A 22,213-nucleotide genomic window follows, 5' to 3' on the forward strand; every position below is an offset into this window, starting at 1 on the left:
TGCATGCATCTCTGGGTCTATTGCAGTCTCTGTCTCTCTGTGTCTTCTAGCGCCTCTTACTCTCTCTGACCCTTTATCACTCTTCTCTCTCCCTTGGTCTGCCCGTCTCAGTGTCCCCTGTGGTCCCTGTGTCTCTCCCTATCTCTGTCTCTCTCATGGTGTCTCTCACTACCTCTGTGGCTCTCTTTATCTCTGTATTTTCAATGGCATCTCTTACTATCCCTCTGCCCCTGTACTACCATGAGCCTGGCTGCCTCTGTTTGCCTTAGTGGGCTAAAAAGCTTTTTTTTTTTTTTTTTGGTCACAGGGTTTCCACCGAGAGACACAAGAGAGACAGAGGAGACATAGCCCAACACCAAAGCTTCCCCCAGCCCAGTGGGGGCCAGGCTCGAATTTGGGTCACACGCAAGACAAAGCAGGTACACGCTCCAGGTGAGCTTTCCTCCCTCCTTTCCTTCTTTCTTTAATACTTTAAAAAAAAACTCTTAAATATATTTTATTTATTTATTAATGAGAATGATAGGAGGAGAAAAAGAACCAGACATCACACTGGTACATGTGCTGCCGGGGGTTGAACTTGGGACTTCATGCTTGACAGTTCAGTGCTTTATCCATTGCGCCACCTCCCGGATCACAATGCTTTTTTTTTTTTTTTTTTTTTTTTTAAGAAAAAAGAAAGATTTATTTGCCTGAGGCTTTGAGGTCCCAGGGTCAGTCCCCAGCAGCACTATCAGTCAGAGTTGAGCAGTGCTCTGGTCTCTCTCTGTATCCCTCTTCAATTGAGTAGTAATAAATAAAAATTTTAAAAAATAGATTCATTATTCTTTTACTCATTTATCCCAGAAAAGAGATTGCGACAGAGAGAGGAAGGGCCAGGGCAAGGTTCAGCTCCAAAGGCTGGGGGTACGGGGAACACTGAGCCTGGGACCTCAGGTGTACACGGCTGGGGCTCTACCGGGCTGAGCTGTCTCCCAGGCCTCTTGGTCTCTCTGCCTTGAATGAATGAGTGAATGAATGAACAAATGGAGGAAGGAAGGGATCAAGCCAGCTCTCTGGAGCCCCAGGCGGGCAGGAAGGGAGGCGGGAGGTTCTGGTTGGCCACCCTTGGAGGGTCCCCCCATAGGGTGGCTCCCGTGGCCCCTCCCCTGGAGGCGTGGGCAGCAGCTGGGAGAACCGGCTGGGCGCTCCCCTGCTCCTGGGCGGAGGCAGCACCGGGCACCCGGGTGGCAGACGCCGTGCCGCTCCCACCTGACACGCACCTGGGCAGCTCCCCGCCATGGCCACGGCGGAGCCCTCCGACACCCAGATCCAGGCCCTGTGGGACACCTTTGAGAACAGCCTGGATTTCAAGTGAGTTCCCTGCCTTGCCTTGCCCTGCTGGCTGGGGGATCCCCACACACACGGGGCTACCTGGGGGGTACCTCTGGGCACCCCACAACCTAGGCTGCTCTGCTGGGGGACATTCTTCTCCCAGGGGAGCGGGACACCCAGGCTATGCTGGTTCAGTCCCAAGGGTGCTGAGGTTGGGAGATCTCTCAGTTTCTCTCTCTGTCAAAGGGGTCCCCCAGCACAGGGTTAGATGAGGTTTATTCTTTTTCTTTTGGTGGGAGTGGGTTGCTCAGTGAACATAAGGCTGCCTGTCTGATTTCATCCCAGGAGGCCCCCCAGAAACTCTGGAGTGGGGGTGCCTTCCTGCATTCTGGGGGTTCAGCCACCTGTTTGGTGGGGGCATGCGGGCACGGAGATTGGTGTTGGTGGGTACAGAGGAATGCCAGTGGCAGCACTGTCCCCTGCCTGGCGGGGAGGAATGGTCAGGACCCGGCTCACATCCCCAGCACCCTCCACAGTGTCCTCCTGCCCCTTGTCCTGGAGGGTAAACTGAGGCTAGAAGAGAAAGCGGTGTGTGTGGAGGGAGGGGGGAGTCACCAGGAGCAGATGTGAACCTCAGACCCACCCACTCGGTGATACTCCCCCTGCCATCCCAACCCCTTCCCGGAGGCTCTGTTTTCCATTTGAATGAGTGGAGGCTCAGAGAGGTCACACAGCAAGCTCACAAACTCACATGCTTTTCCTCCAGCTCTGCTAGGCGGAGTCCAACCTGGCTTTCTGAGTGCTCAGTGCCATATCTGGGCTCCCCTCTCTCATCCCAGGTTCAGGGCAGGGAGTGGCTGCCTTGGTGCCCCCCCCCACCTTCACCCAGAGACTGGAGCAGCTGTCTTTGGAGTATTGACTGCTGTGTGACTTAGACAAGGCCTGAGATGTCTCTGAGCCTCAGGTCTGGTCCCAGCCCTGCCTTTCTGAGCTCTGCAGAGATAAGCTGGCCCATTTGGGGTTCCCCGCTCAGGAAGGCCTCACCCCACGGCCAAGCTGGGAGCCTCCATCCTCTCTGTTGGGTTTTCTCAGTTGAACCCAAAACCCAGCCCTCACTCTATACCTCACCTGCTCCCCTGCCCAACCCCAGCCTCCGTGTCCTCACCTGAAATGGAGTGCACTCCGTCCCCTGTAAGACACCCTGAATGTCTGCAGCCTCCCACTCTCCACATGTCTGCTGGAAGACACGGAGATAGGGGAAGACAGGGAGAGAGATCACAGTGCTGAGCTTCCCCTAGAATAGTGGCGGCTGGGTGGGAACCTGACAACACCTTAGACACAAGAGTCCAGACTACCCCTGGCTGTCCCTGCTCCCCACCCCCGCTGTCTTCCCCCACCCCCAGCTTCTCCAGCTGCTGTCCTATGGCCTCCTGGACCAGTGTCCTCTCCCACCCACATTCTACCCACCCCATTATGTCAGATTCCCAGGCTGCACACCCCTGCTCCCTGCCCCAGTGCCTTTGCACATTTTGTTCTCTGGGCAGGGATTCCCAGCCGATTGTAATCTCCACGTCTGCCTTCCCTTAGTCTCTAAGGTTGCTTTCCAAAGCCTTCTCCTTCTCCTCCGCCTCCTTCTCCCCCTCCCTTTCTCCCTTCTCCTCCTCCTCCTCCTGGTTCTCTGCAGAGAAGGGGACTCATGACTTGTGATTTCACCCCTCTCAGGCTGACTTTTCATTCAGCCAGAGACAGAGAGATGGAGAGACACCAGCAGGGCTGAAGTGTCCCCTGATGCCATGGCACTTGCCGTGTGGTGTTGCTCAAACCTGAGCTGTGTACAAGACAAGGCAAGTGCCCTACTGGTGAGCATTCTCTCTTTCTGGCCTTCAAATTTTTTTTTCTTTCCTACCCAGAACCCTGCTCAGCTCTGGCTGACGGGTGGTGCTGGGGACTGAACTTGGGACTTCTGAGCCTCAGACAGGAGAGTCAGTTACACAGACCACTGAACTATCTTCGTGGCTCATCTGGTCGGGCCACCTGCTTTGCCAAACACATGACCCAGGTTGGAGCCCAGCCCCTACTGGGAGCACTGGGGGAAGCTTTGGTGCTGTGGTCTCTCTTTCCCTCTCTCCATTTCTGTCTGTCTAAATGAAACAAGTGTCCAGCATGAAGGCCTGGCCTCACAGAGGAGGATGACAATGATGGTGGTGGTGGTGGTGACTCAGGTGCAGGAACCGGATGCTGCCTCCTTACTGCCCCGCTCACTCACTCACTGCCCCCTGGTTCACTCTGGCCTTTGCGGCTGAGGTGTTCTAGGCTGGGAATAACCTCGCTCCTTCCAGAAAACCCCTCTGCTCACATATATGGCATCTCTGGTTGTGTGTGTGTGTGTGTGTGTGTGTATGTGTGTGTTCCTGGTGGTGCATCCAGCTCCCAGCCCCTCCCTGCCCTCCAAATGCCACCTGGCTCTCTGGTCACAGGCCCGGGAGCCTCTGAGCTGGGTGCAGAGGGAAGACTGGGGGGGCAGATTAAGCAGAGAGAGATGAGTCAGTGACAGGATAGGTGGGGAGGGGCCAGAAAGCCTGTAGAACTCTGCTCCCTCCAAGAGTGGCATTGACTGGGAGCCAATGATACTGGACTGATCGATACAGGACAGTGGGGGCTTGTCACAGGTATAGTCCAGCCTCAGACTCGGCGCCCAAGGGGCAGTGCTGTGAGAACAAACAGAGCTCTGGTGCCGTGAGGTCTCTGTGCCTTTGAATGCAAAAGTGGCCCTGGAGGTGGAGCAGTGGTTAGAGTTTTGGGTTTAAAAAACGTGAGGTCCCAAGTTCAATCCTCAGTCTTGAATATGCTGGAGTGACACTCTGGTGTACTTACTCTTTTTCTCTCTCTCTCACTCTCTCCTTCTCTTTCTCTCTCTTTCACTAACTAATAAATAAAATAAATCAGATTAAAAAGAAAGAAAATGTGGTCTGGAGCAGTGAAATTCCATGTGCAGGATGCCCTGACTCCAAATAAATAAATATCAAAGGGGCAGGAGTCCGGGGGTAGCGCAGCGGGTTAATCACACATGGCACAAAGAGCAAGGACCAGCATAAGGATCCCGGTTCGAGCCCCCGGCTCCCCACCTGCAGGGGAGTCGCTTCACAGGCGGTGAAGCAGGTCTGCAGGTGTCTGTCTTTCTCTCCCCCTCTCTGTCTTCCCCTCCTCTCTCCATTTCTCTCTGTCCTATCCAACAATGACGACAGCCATAACAACCACAATAATAACTACAGCAATGAAAAAAAAAAACAAGGGCAACAAAAGGGAATAAATAAATATTAATAAAAAAATTTTTTAAATATCAAAGGGGCAGTGGGTGATCTCCTCTGGGGATTTTCATTACACAGTGCTGCTGTCTGTCATTGCAATAGCTCCATTCAAAATACATATCAGAACTCTGCTCAGCTCTGGCAGATTGAACCTGGGATTGAACCCGGGACCTTGGAGCCTCGGGCATGAGAGTGCACGCTGGGGTGGATCCAGGTGTGTGGAATACCCACAATGCCTGCTGAGCCACTTCCTTGGGCCCTGACTCCCCTGATACCCACCTAACCCCCCTTTATTTTCTCTGCAGTGCCAGGGTGTCGGGCAAGTGCAATGTCGCCACTCTCAGGCCAGAGCTTTCCCTGGTGCTGTGATACTTCCCAGATGCTGTCAGGGCTCAAAGCTGAGCCACTTCACACAGCATGGCCAGCACCTTACCTGGTGAGCTGTCTCTCCAGGTACCCTGTGGCATTTTAAATTTATTTATATTATTGTTGTTGTTGCCTCCAGGGTTATCACTGCGGCTCAGTGCTGGCACTACAAATCCACTACTCCTGGAGGCCATGTTTTCCATTTTATTGGACAGGACAGAGAGAAATTAAGAGAGGAAGGGAGATAGAGAGGGAGGGAAGGAGGAAGGAAGAGAGAGAGAGAGAGAGAGAGAGAGAGGGAGAGAGAGAGAGAGGCCTGCAGACTTGCTTCACTGCTTATGAAGCTTTAACCCTGCAGGTGGGGGCCAAGGACTCAAACCCGGATACTTGCGCAGGACCTCCTTGAGCTTCATACTATGCGCGCTTAACCTGGTGAGCCACCAGCTGATCCCCCAGCCCACCCCCGTAGCATTTTAAAAAAATTTTTATTTATTTATTTTCCCTGTTGTTGCTCTTGTGGTCTTTTTTTTTAATTGTTGTAGTTATTATTGTTTTATTGATGTCGTTGTTAGATAGGACAGAGAGAAATGGAGAGAGGAGGGGAAGTCAGAGAGGGGGAAAGACAGACACCTGCAGACCTGCTCCACCGCCTGTGAAGCGACTCCCCTGCAGGTGGGGAGCTGGGGCTCGAACCGGAATCCTTATGCCGGTCCTTGCGCTTTACGCACATTTTTTTTTAAGTACACACCTGGCTAAATTTAACCCTCATGACAGCCTCATTCAACTAACCCACATGAACTCTGCAGCAGGGCCATCCATCAGCAGCTGAGGGCCCCAGGCCCAGAGAAGTTGAGCCACCTGTCCGAGGTCACACAGCAGCAGGGCGGGACACCTTCAGGGTTGGGATCCGGACAGTCTGCCCAGGCTGGCTGGAAAGGGATGAGCCGGAAGAGGGAGGGAACTGCCCCACCCCCAGGAGCTGCCACACCCCAACCCCTGCCCTCCCTGGGGTGTCTGGTGCATTGAGGTTGGGCTGACCCCAGCCATTTCTGGAAAGGCTCACAGCCACAGGAAGCCAGGCCTGTGCCCCACCTCACCTCCCTCTCTTCTGACCTCACCATCATTAAGGTCCAGAGTCCCTCACAGCCCTTCCCTCCCTCCTTCCCCAGCTCAGAGTCCAACCTTGGTGTGATTGTAAAACCCCGTTCTCTGCAAATGTACTAATAAGAGGTTTTAGATAGGGGGGTGGGCTGTACCTGGTTGGATGTACATGTTACCAGGTTCAGACCCCGGTCCCCCACCTGCAGGGAGAGAGCTTCTAGGCAGTGAAGCAGATCTGCAGGTCTCTCTCTAGCTCTCTCGGTCTCACCTCCAAGGTTATCGCTGGAGCTCTGTGTCAGACACTATGAATCCACTGCTCCTGGGGGCCATTCCCCCTCATTTTATTGGGCAGGACAGAGAGAAATTGAGAGAAGAGGGGGAAACAGAGAGGGAAGAGAGAAAGACAGACACCTGCAGACCTGCTTCATCATTTGTGAAGCGTCCTTGCTGCAGGTGTGGAGCTGGGGGCTCTGACCTGGGTCCTTATTTGGGTCCTTGTGCTTAGTACTATGTGTGCTTAACTGGGTGCCTCACCACCCAGCCCCTGATCTATCTCCATATCTCCTTTCCCTCTTGACTTCTCTCTGTCTCTATCCAATAAATAAGCAAAAGTTAAAAACAAAGCAGGTTTTAGAGGAGACAGAACCAGCGCATCCCTTTGGCAGATGTCGGGGCCTGAACTCGGGACCTCACACTTGAGGATCCAGTGTTTCATCTACTGCACCCCATCCCAGATTGCCTAATGAGCGATTTCAAACAATGAATGAGAATAATAATCGAACCTTAGGCCCAGGAGACAACTCAGCCTGTTAGAACACTAGCTTGTATATCTGGTTGTCTCTATCCAGTAAATAAAGATCATAATTTTTTAAAAAATAATAAAAAACAAACCAACAAAAAACACTAACTTGTTTTCCTGAGGCCCCAGAGGCTGAAGGTTTGTACCTGGCACTGCTTCTTGGCAGAGCTGAGCAGTGCCCTAGTGTCTCTTGGTATCTCTCCCTCCTCAGTCACATAAGAAGTAGCCTGGAATTCACTGCTCCCCATCCGCTCTTTCACATCGACAGACAGACAGACAGGGAAAGTTACCACAGCACTGAAGCTTCCCCTGGGTGCTGTAGTGTCCCGCCAGGCCATGTGCCTGGGTGAGCTGCCTCAGTGCCCCTAAACCTTTTCATAAAGGATTAATTTTTCAGGCCAGGTGGTAGGATACTGGGTTGAGTACACATGTTACCATGTGCAAGGATCCAGGTTCAAGCCCCCGGGGCCCCACCTGCAGGGAAAATCTTCACAGGCATTGAAACAATGCTATAGGCATTTCTCCGTCTCTTTATCTGTCTTTTCCCTCTTGATTTCTATGTCTAGCCGATGAATATAATTTTAGAAATAAAGACTTATTTTTAAAGTCTATTTGTTTTAGACAGAGACAAAGAAACTGCGAAGGGAAAGAGCAGATAGAGAGAGAGGGAGACAGAGAGGGGTCAGGCGGTGGCACACCGGTTTAAGTGCACATGGTACTAAGCGCAGGGATCCCAGTTCCAGCCCCTGGATCCCCACCTGCAGGGAGGACATTTCACAAGTGTTGAAGCAGGTCTGCCAGAAACTCTCCCTCTCCCTCTCCCTCTCCCTCTCCCTCTCCCTCTCCCTCTCCCTCTCCCTCTCCCTCTCCCTCTCCCTCTCCCTCTCCCTCTCCCTCTCCCTCTCCCTCTCCCTCTCCCTCTCCCTCTCCCTCTCCTCCCCCCCCCTCCCCCTCCCCCTCCCCCTCTCCCTCTCCCCCCTCCCCCTCCCCCTCCCCCTCCCCCTCCCCCTCCCCCTCCCCCTCCCCTTCTCCCTCTCCCTCTCCATCCCCTCTTGATTGCTCTCTGTCCTAGCCAATAAAACGGAAAGAAAAATAGAGAGGGAGTCAGGCGGTAGCACAGTGAGTTAAGCGCAAGTGGCACGAAACACGAGGACTGGCTTAAGGATCCCGGTTCAAGCCCCCAGCTCCCCACCTACAGGGGAGTCGCTTCACAAGCGGTGAAACAGGTCTGCAGGTGTCTGTCTTTCTCTCCCCCTCTCTGTCTTTCCCTTCTCTCTCCATTTCTCTCTGTCCTATCAAACAGCCATGACATCAGCAACAACAACAATCACTACAACAATAATAAAAAAGGGCAGCAAAAGGGAAAATAATAAATAAATAAATAAATATAAAATTAAAAAAAAATAGAGAGGGAGTCAGAGAGACACCTGCGGCCCTGCTTCATCACTCATGAAGCTTCCCCCCCGCTGCAGGTTGGGAACTGGGAGGGATTGAACCTGGGTCCTTGTTCACGCTAACATGTGCATTCAAGCAGGTGTACCCCCACCTGGCCCCTTGATTTATTTATTAAAGAAATGGGAAAAAAAGAATCAGAGCCTCACTCTGACATATCCGGTGCTAGGGATTGAACTGGAGACCTCATGCCGGCGAGTCCAGGAATCTATCCATTGCTCCGCTGCCCTACTGGCCCAAGCTGGGGGTGGGGTGGGTAGGGAGGCTGTGGGAGTGAGTGCTGGGCAGGGTGGGGGTGTGGTCAGCTGTCCAGGTGGGGGTGGGGTCCAAGTGACCCTCCTCCACCTTGGTGCTCCTAACCCCCCACCCACCTGGCTCTCTGGGCATCTGTGAGGTGGACGGGGGCCTGAGGACGGTGCTCTAGGAGGGCAGGGGGTGCTGCCTTTCTTCTTCCTGTGACTCGGGGGTGCAGGGGAGGGTGGGGAGCAGAGGCACTGGGGCAGTTTGCTCCAGAACGCTGCTGTCAGCACCTTTAGGAAGCATTTGTGACCTCCACTCTGGATGTGTGTGTGGGGGGGGGGGGCGGTTCAAACAGGTTAAGGAGGGGTCCGGTCACCTCTTTGGGATTGAATAGGCTGCAGTCTGAGCTGGGAGATCTACAAAGCCCTCCTCCACCCCAGTGCTGTCCATTGTACTCCTGTGTGGTGCTGGGGACTCGAACCCAGGACCTTGCACATGGTAAGCAGGTGTTCTAGCAGGTGAGTTAGCTGCCAACCCTGCTATTTTATTTTAATGAGAGATATAGAGATAGACTAGAGCCCTGCTCAGCTCTGGCTGATGGTGAGGATTGAACTTGGGACCTCAGAGCCTCAGGCAGGAGAATCTCTCTCTCTTTTTTTTTTTTTTGTCTGAGGGTTATTGCTGGAGCTCGGTTCCTGCACTAGAATCTACTGCTCCTGGAGGCCATATTTTCCCCCTTTTTGTTGCCCTTGTTATTGGACAGGCCAGAGAGAAATTGAGAGAGGAGGGTGACAGAGAGCAGGAGAGAGAAAGACAGACACCTGCAGATCTGCTTGACTGCCCAGGAAGTGACCCCTGCAGGTGGGGAGCCAGGAGCTAGAACCGGGATCCTTATGCCGGTCCTTGTGGTCTTGTGTTTCACGGGCGTGTGCACTTCTCCCACTTCGCTACCACCCTACTCCCCCTCCCCTTTTTTTTTCCAGAGCCACTGTGCCGTCTCCCCTACACACCCCTGCTCCCTTTTTCTCTTTCTTAGAATCTCCAGGCCTCTGCGCCTGATCAGGTCACTCAGTCCTGTGCTGGTGGGAAGGATAGTAAGTGGGGTCAGGGCACCTGAGGGGTGCCTGCCAGTGGCACCCTGACTGCAGTGTCACTCAGTCCTCCTCCTGAGGTCTGGCTTCCTGTGGGTAAACCATTTCTAGGAGTCATGTTAAAGGGGAGAATGTTCTGGGGACATGACGTGGTTCATTCAGCAGAGTACACACTACCAGGTGGCGGGACCCAGGTTCAAGCCCCCAGCCACCACATGGGACCACCATGCAGGGCAACTTCATAAACAGCGGAACAGTGTGGTGGGACCTCTACTGCTCACTTGCGCTCTCTCTCTCTCTCTCTCTCTCTCACTCTCTCTCGCTCTCTCATTTGACAGGATAGAGAGAAACTGACAGGGGAGAGGGGAGAGAGAGAGAGAGACCTGCAGACCTGTCTCACTGCTCATGAAGCTTCTCCTCTGCAGTTGGAAAGTGGGGACTCAAACCCGGGTCCTTGCACATGTCCAACAAGGTTCTCCATTACCTGTGCCCCTCCACCCAAGCCTCTCCATCTAAAATTTACAAGTGCACTGGAGCAGTGCGATCACGCAGGCATGAAACACAGGTGAGGTCCTGGTGACAAAAATAAAATAAGTAAACACAGCAGGTGCGGTCGGCATTTTAGCAGCTCCTGAAACAACATCTGCTGGGTGAGTCCATCCAGGGTGGCTTTTCCCTGGAAACTGACAACATGAACTTCCAGAGTCGATATGTTGTGCAGGGCTGTGGATGCATTTTCTCTGCCTTGTGTTTTTAAAGATGCTCTTGTGGCGCCAAAGCCTCACGCACGTGCAATTCCACCACTCCTGGGCTGTCTTTGCATTTTATTCTAGAGAGAGAGAAACAGGCTCACAGGCAAAAAGATCTGTGTACACCCATATTCATAGCAGCACAATTTGTAATAACCAAAACCTGGAAGCAACTCAACTCATCCAACAACAGATGAGTGGTTGAATAAGTTGTGGTCTATATACACAATGGAATACTCCTCAGTCAGGTGTGTGTGTGTGTGTGTGTGTGTGTGTGTGTGTAAATAGCATAATGGTTATGCAAAGAGACTCTCATGCCTGAGGCTCCATAGTCCCAGTAGAAACTGGACTGGAGTTAGTGTATTGCACCAAAGTAAAAGACTCCGGGGTGGGAGGGGGGGAGAGTACAGGTCCTGGAAAAGGATGACAGAGGACCTACGGGGGGAGGGGGGTTGTATTGTTATGTGGAAAACTGAGAAATGCTGTGCATGTAAAAACTATTGTATTTACTGTCAAATGTAAAACACTAATCCCCCAATAAAGGGGAAATGGGAAAAAAAAACAGGCTCACAGAAAGAGAAAACTTACAGCATTGTTCTGCCATCAGTGGAGCTTCTCCTGGGGCCATAGTGCTCCCATGTGGTGCTGGGGTTTGAACTTGAGGCCTCTGCATATCATAGAGGACATTCTTTTTCTTCTTCTTCTTCTTTTTTTTTTTTAACCAGAGCACTGTTCAGCTCTGGCTTATGGTGGTGCATGAGTCTCTTTGCAGAACCATTATGCTATCTACCCTCCGCCTGACATTATTTTATATATTTTTTTTTTCTTTAATTCCATGCAATACTGGAAAAGTGTATAGATACTTTATTGAAGATTTAAAGATAAGAATAGTAATAACGGGAGTCGGGCGGTGGCGCAGCAGGTTAAGCGCAAATCGCCAGGACCTGTGTAAGGATCCCAGTTCAAGCCCCCCGGCTCCCCACCTGCAGCGGAGTCACTTCACAAGCGGTGAAGCAGGTCTGCAGGTGTCTGTCTTTCTCTCCCCCTCTCTGTCTTCCCTTCTTCTCTCCATTTCTCTCTGTCCTATCCAATGACGACGACATTAATAATCACAACAATGTTAAACAACAAGGGCAACAAAAAGGAAAAAAAAAAAGAATAGTAATAACACAGAACTAAGTTGGCACATCTTTTTTAAATTTTGTTTTATTAATGATTCAATAATGATTGACAATATTGTGGGTTAAGAGGGGCACAATTCTATACAGTTCCCACTCCCAGAGTTCTATATCCCACCTCCGCCATTGAAAGCTTACCTATTATTTATCCCTCTGGGAATATGAACCAAAGATCTTTATGAGGTGCAGAAGGTGAAAGATAAAAGGTCTGGTTTCTGTAATTGTTTCTCTGCTGGACATGGGCATTGGCAGGTGATCCATACCCCCAGCCTGTTTCTATCTTTCCTTAGTGGGGCAGATGGGGTTCCAGGACACATTGGTGAGGTCGTCTGCCCAGGGAAGTCAGGTTGGCATCATGGTAGCATCTGCAACTTGCTGACTGAAAAGCATTAAGATATAAAGCATAACAAATTGCTAAGTAATCAGGAATCTAAAAGTAAGAATATAGCAGATGAGATTGGAGGTCTTCATGTGGAAGGAGCTAGGAAGAACAGAGGACATTCTATCTCCAATCCATCTTAGCTAACTTCTGGTCCCTCATCTGATCTTCCCTCCCTCCCTCCCTCCCTCCCTCCCTCCCTCCCTCCCTCCCTCCCTTCCTTCCTTCCTTCCTTCCTTCCTTCCTTCCTTCCTTCCTTCCTTCCTTCCTTTCCTTCCCAGAGCTCTGCTCAACTCTGGCTTATGATGGTGCAGAGAATTGAAACTGGAGTTTCAAAGCCTCAGGCATGAGAGTCTTTTGCGTAACCACTATTCTGCCTCCTGGGCCTCCGTATGATTTTCTTAATAGCTTTTTCTTTTTTCTGTCTGACTTTACTGTAGGAAAACCATACAGGATACATGTAGCAGATGTATCATATGTAAGATTTCTGTCAACAGCAATTTACTAGCAATTAATTTATGTGCAGTTCTCAAAAGTGACGCACAGACTTTTCTTTTTCCCCAGAGCACTGTTCAATTCTGGCTTTTGGTGGTGCTGGAGATTGAACCTGGGACCTCAGAGTCTCAGATATGAGGCAGAACCATTATGCTGCCTTCCCAGCCCTACATAGACTTTCAATCTGCTAAGATGGGCACCCCTAGCCCTCGGCTGTTTAAAGACCCATGGTACTTTCATGTATGTATCTCACCTGCTAGCTCTTGTATTTTTATTAGAGGTAGAAAGAAATTAAGAGCGAAGAAAAGAGATAGAGAGAGAGAGAGTGTGTCAGGGACCTGCAGCCCTGGCTCACAGCTTGGAAAGCTTCCCCTTGCAGGCCTGCTGTCACTGAAATAATATTGTTTCTGGGTCGGGTGTGGGCCTTGCTCTGCTTGGTGGCCCAGACTTGAGTCCCAGCACCATGTGTAAAGTGTCACAATGTGGGGGGAAGCTCAGGTGCTATGGTGTCTCTCCTTCCCTCTGTGCGTCTCTCTGTCTCTCTTTGAGTGAAAATGTAGTGAAACTGTGAGTGCTGAGGCCCCAGCTCCAGAGAAAAATCAAGATATTATTACTGTAACACACAATCAGTCATCGTCAGTAATGATGGGTGGGAACGGACTTCTGACTGGAAGCTTCCATCAGGAAACCTCTCCCTCCCATCTCCTCTCCAGTAATGAGAAAAAAATATATATATCCCACATTCAAGTGTGAGCTTCCAAACCTGCCTTAAAAGCCTTCTAAGGGGGGCTGGGTGCCCTTGGTTGAGTGCACACGGTACAGTGCGCAAGGACCCGGGTTAGAACCGATGTCTCCCCTTCCATGGGGGAGACGCTTCACTAGGTGTGAAGCAGGGCTGAAGGTGTCTCTCTGTCTCTCTCCCTTTCTATCTCCCCCTTTCCTCTCAATTTCAGGCTGTCTGTATCCAATAAATAAATAACAATTTAAAAAAGTAATCAGATTGAAGGAAAAAAAAAACCTTCTAAGGTCTGAAGGACCAGCACCATGTGGAAAGTGAGGGAGGCCTGGATCTGAGGCAGCAGACCACATACTTCACCACGATCCTGGGCCTGGGTTCGGGCCTAGCACCATGTGACAGCACCATGCATAAAGAGCTTCACCAGTGGTAGAGCAGGGCTATGGCATCTGTCTTTCTCTCCCTCTCTGTCTCTTCCACTCTGGAAAGAGAGAGAGAGAGAGAAATTTTGCAGGGGGATGGGTGGTGGTGCACCTGGTTAAGCACATACATTCTGGTGTACAAGAACCCAGGTTCAAGGCCCCAGTCCCCACCTGTAGGAGGAAAGCTTCACAGGTGGTGAAGCAGTGTTGCAGGTGTCTGTCTCTCTCCCTCTCTCTCCCCCTTCCCTCTAAATTTCTCTCTGTCCTATCAAATAAATAAAAAATTAAAATTAAAAAAATCCAACTATAAAAAAAAGAGTCTGCAGGGAGTGGTGGAATCCTGCAAGGGTTCCCTGGTACAAACAAAAGCAAAGACAAAAACAGAAAAAGAAAAAGCAGCATTGAGTTCCCTTATTCCTACAGCCGTCCCATTCTTTTTTTTTTTGGGGGGGGGGTCAGAAGTCAACATCTGCCTTGTTTGTTTATTTATTTGTTTTGCTCATGTCCAGGGCTTCACCTCTCTGAGCTGATTTTTTTCAGAGAGAGACAGAGAGACAAGAGACAGAGGGACAGTGTGAACGAGGCCACAGAAGGCAAAGCTGCCTGTACCGTGTCAGTGGCCAGGCTGGAACCTGTGTAGACCTTGTAGCAAAGCAGGCACACTGTTCCTTGAGCTATTCTGCCAGCTTGGGAGCTGAACAGATGTGTGATGAAAGGGAGTGAGAGGGCCAGGTGGTGGTGCACCTGGTTGAGTGCATATGTTATAATGTACAAGGACCGGAGTTCAAGCCCCCAGTCCCCACCTGCAGGGGAAAGCTTTACAAATGGTGAAGCAGGGATGCTAGTGTCTGGCTTTCCCCTCTCTGTCTCCTTTCAATTTCTGGTTGTCTTTATCCAATAAATAAAGATAATAAAGATTTTTTTTAAAAAAAGATACATTTTGGGAGTCGGGCAGTAGCGCAGCGGATTAAGCGCAAGTGGCCAAGTGGCGTAAAGCACAAGGACCAGCATAAGGTTTCCGGCATAAGGATCCCGGTTGGAGCCCCCGGCTCCCCACCTGTAGGGAGTCGCTTCACAGGCAGGTCTGCATGTGTCTCTCTCTCCCCCTCTCTGTCTTCCCCTCCTCTTTCCATTTCTCTGTCCTATCCAACAATGACGACATCAATAATAACAACAATAATAACTACAACAACAGTGAGGAACAACAAGGGCAACAAAAGGGAAAATAAATATTTTTTAAAAATTTAAAAGAAAAGATAAATTTTAAAAAAGAAAAAGAAGGAAATGAGACAGGACGAGGGAGGGAGCATGAAAGGGAGAGAGGAGAGAGAGGGAGGGAGATAAAGAGGGAGAGGAAGAGAAGGAGGAAAAGAGGGAAAAGAGAGAGAGATGAATAAGAAGTAGAGAGAGAGGAGTCAGGCGGTAGCCCAGAGGCTTAAGTGCACGTGGTGCAAAGCGCAAGGGGGGGGATATCCCGGTTCCAGCCCCCGGCTCCCCACCTGCAGGGGAGTCTTCCCAGGCGGTGAAGCAGGTCTGCAGGTGTCTGTCTTTCTCTCCTCCTCTCTGTCTTCCCCTCTCTCTGTCCTATCCAACAATGAGGACAGACAACAATAATAATTACAACAATAAAGCAACAAGGGCAACAAAAGGGAATAAATAAATTGAAAAAAAAAAGGGAAAAAAAGAAGTAGAGAGAGGAAAGGAGAGGGAGAGAAGAGAGAGAGAGAGAGAGAGGGAAGACAGGGTAAAAGAGAGTAAAGGGGGAGGTAGATCGAGGGAAGGGGAGGAAAGGGGGAGAAAAAGAGAGAGGAGAGGTAGTGAGAGGGAAGAGGGGGCGGAGAGAGAGGCAAGAGCCTGTGCCCGCAGCACAGGCAGGAGCGCAGAGTGCTGGAGCGTGGGGCGTGCAGGGCACATGGTGCACCTTGCTGGCACGGGGGCCAGTGAGGACGTGTCCTGGTGCAGCTCCAGCCCCATGCCAGTCTTCACCTCCTGGCCAGAGAATGCAGCATTCCTGACCTATATCTAGAAGGAGACTTATCTCTGTAAGAAAGAGAGAAAGAGAGAGAGAGAGAGAGAGAGAGAGAGCACTGCTCAGCTCTGGCTGATGGTCATGCCGGGAGCTGTACTTGGGATTTCAGAACCTCAGGCATGAATTTTACTACCTATTAAAACAAGAGTACAAACCCTACCCCACTAGGGAAAGAGAGAGGCAGACTGGGAGTATAGACCGACCTGTCATTACCCATGTTCAGCAGGGAAGCAATTACAGAAGCCAGACCTTCCACCTTCTGCATCCCACAATGACCCTGGGTCCATACTCCCAGAGGGATAGAGAATGGGAAAGCTGTCAGGGAAGGGGATGGGATACAAAGTTCTGGTGGTGGGAATTGTGTGAGGTTGTACCCCTTTTATCCGATGGTTTAGTCAATGTTTCCTTTTTATAAATAAATTAAAAAGAACATAGGTTCTGAGCACCGAAAGATCTATAGACAAAGAACAAAGTGTACTCAGTAGTAAAAGGGCTGTGGAGACAGCATACTGGTTCTACAAAAAAGATTCATGTCTGAGGCCCTGAGGCCCCAGGTTCAATCCCAGCACCACCATCAGCCAGAGCTGAGCAGGGCTCTGGTATTTCTCTCTCATTAAAACAAAATAAATAAAACTTTAAATAGGGAGTTGGGCAGTAGTGCAGTGGATTAAGCACACGTAGCACAAAGCCCAAGGACTGGTGAAAGGATCCCGGTTTGAACCCTGGCTCCCCACCTGCAGGGAAATCGCTTCACAAGAGGTGAAGCAGGTCTGCAAGTGTCTTTCTTTCTCTCCCCCTCTCTGTCTTCCCCTCCTCTCTCCATTTCTCTCTGTCCTATCCAACAACAATGACATCAGTAATAACTACAACAATAAAACAACCAGGGCAACAAAAGGGAATAAATAAATTTAAAAATATTTTTAAAAAATTAAAAAAACATTAAATAGGGACTGGGTGGTGGTGCCCCTGGTTGAGCGAACATGTTACAGTGCGCAAGGACCCAGGTTCAAGCCCCCAGTCCCCACCTGCAGGGGGAAAGCTTCACAAATGGTGAAGCAGGGCTGCAGGTGTCTCTCTGTCTCCCTATCTCCCCTTCCTCTCAATTTCTGGCTCTCTCTATCCAAAAAAATAAAGATTAAAAAAATTTTTTTAAATATTAAATAAATTAGCAAGCTGTGACAGAAACAAGCAGCTTGGTTAGATGGGTCATGATGGTGTGTCCAAGTTCAAGGAGAAGGGGAGGAAGGGGGTGGGACATAATCTTCTTCCTGCTGCCAGGAGGTGACTCCCTTCCCTCTATAGCCAGGAGCTTCTCTGCACTGTGGCACGGAAAACACTGGCCCAGGTGCCCATGGGGCCTCTGCAGGGGCTTCTGGGAGGTGAGCAATGCCACAGGGATCCCAGACAGCAGTCTGGCAACGGTCCCCTGCCGAAGTCTGAAGTTCAATTTCCAGCACCACCATAGGCCAGAGCTGAGCAGTGTTCTTTCTAAAACAAATAAGTGATCCCACATGCGTGTGGCTCTGGGTTCATTCCTCGAACATAATTAAAAATATGTTTGTCTGTCTGGGCCCGCAAAATAGTTCCCTTGGACAGTACGCTGCTTTGCGCACAAGCAAGGTTGGGGCCTGGCTCCTTTCATGGAAGGAAGCTTTGGTGCTGTGGTCTCTTTCACTTTCTCTGCCTCTCTGTTTCTTTTTCTTTATTTCTTTTTTAAATTTTATTAATGATTCAATATTGATTTATAAAATTACATGCCAACAGGGGTATGTTTCCACACTGTTCTTACCACCAGAGTTCTGAATCTTTTTATTTTATTTATTTATTCCTTTTGTTGCCCTTGTTTTATTGTTGTAGTTATTATTGATGTCGTCGTTGTTGGATAGGACAGAGAGAAATGGAGAGAGGAGGGGAAGACAGAGAGGGGGAGAGAAAGATAGACACCTGCAGACCTGCTTCACCGCCTGTGAAGCGACTCCCCTGCAGGTGGGGAGGTGGGGTCTCGAACAGGGATCATCCTCCCCCCCCCCTTGCGCTTTGCGCCACATGCGACTAACCCACTGCACTACCGCCCGACTCCCCAGAGTTCTGAATCTTAAGTCCCTCTGTTACAAATCGCTGTGGTTCTCCCAAGACTGCAGACATGGGTTAACTGTCATCTCTACAGCTGTCTGTCTACATTTGTATGTAATCGCCCTTTTTTTTCTTCCAGATCCAATTTGTTCTTCCCCTCCAAGCCACTCATGACCCTATTATTACATCCAAATATCTCCCCCCTTTTCATCTCTCTCTCTGGGACCTGATGGAGCTGGAGTTCAGAGCCCTCTTATCCTCTTCCTCCTGTCATTTCTCCCCCACTGTGAGCATGGATCAAAGTTGTTTTGGGGGAGCAGAAAGTAGGAGTTCTGGCTTCTCTTAATTGCTTCTCCACTAGATTTGGGCATTGGCAGGGGGATCCATTATCCCAGCCTGATTCTCTCTCTCCATAGTGGGGCAGGGCTCTAAAGAGGTGAGGTTCCAGGACACATTGGTGAGGTTGTCTGTCCAGAGAAGTCAGGAAGGTGGCAGGACATAAAGTGGGACAAAATGGTTAATGAACAGGAACCAAAAAGTAGGAACAGAGCAGATGAGATTGGGGATCTTATGGTAGAAGAAAACTCAGAAGTCCATTTTAGGCATGTTTTAAGGGCCCACAACTATGGTAGTTTTTACTTGAGTTTGTTCTCTAGCATGCAGTTGGGTAAAAAACATTGTCTGAGAAAATGGTGTCAGAGTAGAGAAGAGGACTAGAGTGTTCTGCCTCTCTGTCACCATCTAAACATAAAAAATAAATCTATGGATTGATTGATTGATTGATTGGCTAGAGGTTGAGAGAAATGAAGAGCAGGGCTGGGTGGTGGTGCACCTGGTTGAGCACACATATTACAATGTACAAGGATCCAGGTTCAAGCCCCTGGTCCCCACCTGCAGGGGGAAAGCTTTGCAAGTGATGAAGCAGTGCTGCAGGTGTCTCTCTGTCTCTCTCCCTCTCTATCACCTTCTTCCCTCTCGATTTCTGGTGGTCTCTATCTAATAAATGAAGATAATTTTTAAAAAGTAAAAATAACCCTGGAGGAAAAAAAATAAGTAAAAAAAATTTTTAAAGAAATGAAGAGGGAACATGGAGATAGATAGGTAGATGACTGATAGGTAGATAGATGATTGACAGACAGATGATTGATAGGTAGATAGATGATTGATAGGTAGATAGGGACACCTGCAAACCTGCTTGTGATGCTTCACCCCTGCAAGTGGGGTCCAGGAACTTGAACCTTAGTCCTTGTGCATGGTAACATGTGTGCTCTGCTGGGTGTGCTTCATCCCAGCCCCAGTAAAATAATCACTTTTTAAAAATTTTTATTATCTTTATTTATCAGATAGACAAGTCAGAAATTGAGAGGGAAGAGGGAGATAGAGAGGGAGAGAGACAGAGAGACACCTGCAGCCCTGCGTCACCGCTTGTGAAGCTTTCCCCTTGTGGGGACCAGGGGCTTGAACCTGGACCCTTGCACACTGTAATGTGTATGCTTAACCAAGTGTGCCACCGCCTGGCGCAGTAAAATATTCTTTAAAAGAAGTGGAGTAGCTGCCCAGGAGGCGGTGCAGTGAGTGGCCACAGTGCCAGATATACGCATGAATTCTTGAGTTTGATCCCCCCTATTGCTTGCCCTGCAGTGAAGCTCTGATCTCTCTCTCTCTCTCTCTTTCTCTCTCTCTTTTTCTCTCCCTCCTTAAATGTATAGATAAATCTTTATCAAAACAAAAAAAGACACATTGTGACTAATGGCAGAGGGTCAGGGAGAGACATATGTGCAGGTGTTTATTCCTGGGGTTTCCTTTGTGTTCTTACCAGAGCCCTGTATCAGCCTTGTGCTGTGTGCCCAGCCCCATCTGGAGCCTTTAAAAGTTCAAAGTGGGGAGTCGGGCAGTGGGTTAAGCACAGGTGGCACAAAGCACAAGGACCGGCATAAGGATCCCGGTTCGAGCCCCCTACTCCCCACCTGCAGGGGAGTCGCTTCACAGGCGGTGAAGCAGGTCTGCAGGTGTCTATCTTTCTCTCCCCCTCTCTGTCTTCCCCTCCTCTCTCCATTTCTCTCTGTCCTACCCAACAACAACGACATCGATAATAGCTACAACAATAAAACAACAAGGGCAACAAAAGGGAATAAGTAAGTAAATAAAAATAGGAAAAAAGTTCAAAGTGCCCAGAGCTGAGAAGCACTGAGTAGATTTAAAAAAAAAAACAAAAAAAAAACACAACAACAAAGACCTAACATGCTCTTGGAATTTCCTTCTCTTTTATTCTTGGTTACTTGCTTCATCCGTCTCCACATTTGTTCATTCATTCATTCATTCATTCATACCCTCACACATCATTCGTTTGCAGAGTTACTGATTCACTCATCCATTCATTCACATTCACACTCATTCACGAATTCCTTCATTCTAATATTCAGTCAAATACTGGCTGAGCACTCCCGCTGTCCCGACACTGAGGACTCTCCCTTGGTCCTTGGGAAAGCGGCTTGGGCTCCAACGTGATCCACAGGAACCCCTGAAGGGCACAGGCCTTCCTCCTCCTGCTGGAGCCCCCACTTTCCTCTCCCAGGCACAGGGGGTCCAGTGTCCCCTGCAGTGCTGGCCCAAGGTCAGAGACTAACCCCAGACTAGCCCCGGGCTGACCCCAGACTGAAAGTGATTGGTTCCTGGGCTTTGATCAGGTGATGAAGGAGGAAACAGAGGTCCATGGACCCACCATCCTAAGCAAGTGCAGGTCCAAGCCCAGAGATGCTAATCTGCCTGGCAACTGATGATTTCACAGCGTTCACCCACAGGACTAATTCTGCCTGGCAACCAATGATGTCAACTAACCCCACAGACTACACTCAAACTATGAAGTCACTGGTGACGTCACTTAGTGGTAGAGCCATGAGCATATGCTGGACTCTGCAGCCACCACCATCCCTCAGAGATGGCATGTGCAACCTTTACTGTTCTGCCAAGTTCAAGGCTCAATCCTTCACAGCAGTATAATCCACAGCTGGGCAGTGCTCTGGTTAAAAAAAAAAAGTAATTGTAAAACACACACACACACACGTTAGCTTTTGCTGCAGCTCCAGCAATTCCACTGATCCCAGTAGATCTCTTTCTTCTTCTCTCCAATAAAGGCTGAGGGACAGAGAGGGAGACGGCAAGTCAGACAGAGAAGGAGCCATGGCACTGCCTACACGGCTTCACCCTTACATAGTGCTCTCAGCTTGATCCCTGGCACCAGATGTACCAGATAAGTGCTCTGACTCTCTCTCACTCACACTCTCTCTCTCTGAACTTTTTTTCCCCTTTTGTTGCCTTTGTTGTTTTTCATTGTTGTTGTAGTTATTATTGTTGTTATTGATGTCGTTGTAAGATAGGACAGAGAGAAATGGAGAGAGGAGGGGAAGACAGAGAGGGGGAGAGAAAGATAGACACCTGCAGACCTGCTTCACCACCTGTGAAGTGACTCCCCTGCAGGTGGGGAGCCTGGGGCTTGAACTGGGATCCTTATGCAGGTCCTTGTGCTTCAAGCCACCTGCGCTTAACCCGCTGCGCTACAGCCAGACTCCTTCTCTGAACTTTTTATCTCATATGAAATAAATAAGGTGCATCTGGAAGGAAGGAAGGAGGGAGGGAGGGAGGGAGGGAGGGAGGGAGGAAGGAAGGAAGGAAGGAAGGAAGGAAGGAAGGAAGCTAGCAAGCATGATGGCCATGTAAAAAGACTTTTGTGCCTAAGGTTCCAAAGTCCCCAGCACTGCCAGAGAAAGCAGAGCTGCACAGTGCTCTGTTAAAAAAAGAGAGAGAGAGAGAAAGAAAGAAAGAAGAAAGAGAAGCGGGCCAGGAAGAGGAAGCAGCTTGGGAGATGATGCAGTAGTAAAAAAAAAAAAATCTGGTCTTGGAAACATGAAGCTCTGACTTTGACCAATTGCATGCGCCAGAGTGATGCTCTGGTTCTCTCTCTCTCTCTCTCAATAAATCTCAAGAGAAAGAGAATCAGTTCTCTTTCTCTTGAAACATCTTACTTCTGTGCATAGTCCTGTGAGCACTCGGAGGGCGTGTGGAAAAGCAGCACCTGAGAAGGGCTGGAAGCTGGAGGCAGCGTGAGCTCCAGCCCAGCTCCACATCTGGGCTTTGCACGGGGGCTCTGCCCATCTGTGTCTGGGTAGGAGTTGGGCAGGACGCCAACTGCCTGTGGCCCAATGGCTGGTGCCTCAGCATCTCCCTGGTGGGCTGGGGTGAGGACTGATGTGCAGACAGCATTGGCTGGTGCCCCCCAGGTCCACATTAGTGGCTTGATAGGAATCCCTAGGCCTCTCCGTGCCGAGCCTCCTCCACTCATGAAATGGGGCTGATGGTCACCGTCACCTCCTACCGTCACCTCGTACCATCACGGTGGGGTTCTGGGAAACCAGCCCTACTTTGCAGATGAGGAAACAGAATGTTCCTTGTTGGGATGGCAACAATTAATGGGGCACCCTGGTCAT

At 49.9% G+C, this 22,213-nt stretch overlaps 1 protein-coding gene across 2 annotated transcripts in view; it reads left to right on the forward strand.

Moving 5' to 3' along the window:
- The first annotated feature begins 1,194 nt into the window (after window positions 1–1,194).
- The window catches only part of SULT2B1 (sulfotransferase family 2B member 1), a 43,963-nt gene continuing 22,944 nt past the window's right edge, over window positions 1,195–22,213 (forward strand). Inside the window, exons 1-2 of one of the 2 annotated variants that reach the window (XM_060173785.1) lie at window positions 1,221–1,350; window positions 4,925–5,072. In XM_060173785.1, the coding sequence (XP_060029768.1) occupies window position 1,350; window positions 4,925–5,072 (149 nt within the window). In that variant the 5' untranslated portion in view covers window positions 1,221–1,349. Of the gene's footprint in view, window positions 1,351–4,924; window positions 5,073–22,213 lie in introns of both variants that reach the window. The other variant, XM_007536255.3, reaches the window with a different exon arrangement.

Source organism: Erinaceus europaeus, chromosome 2 (assembly GCF_950295315.1).
Source record: "Erinaceus europaeus chromosome 2, mEriEur2.1, whole genome shotgun sequence".
NCBI lineage: Eukaryota > Metazoa > Chordata > Mammalia > Eulipotyphla > Erinaceidae > Erinaceus > Erinaceus europaeus.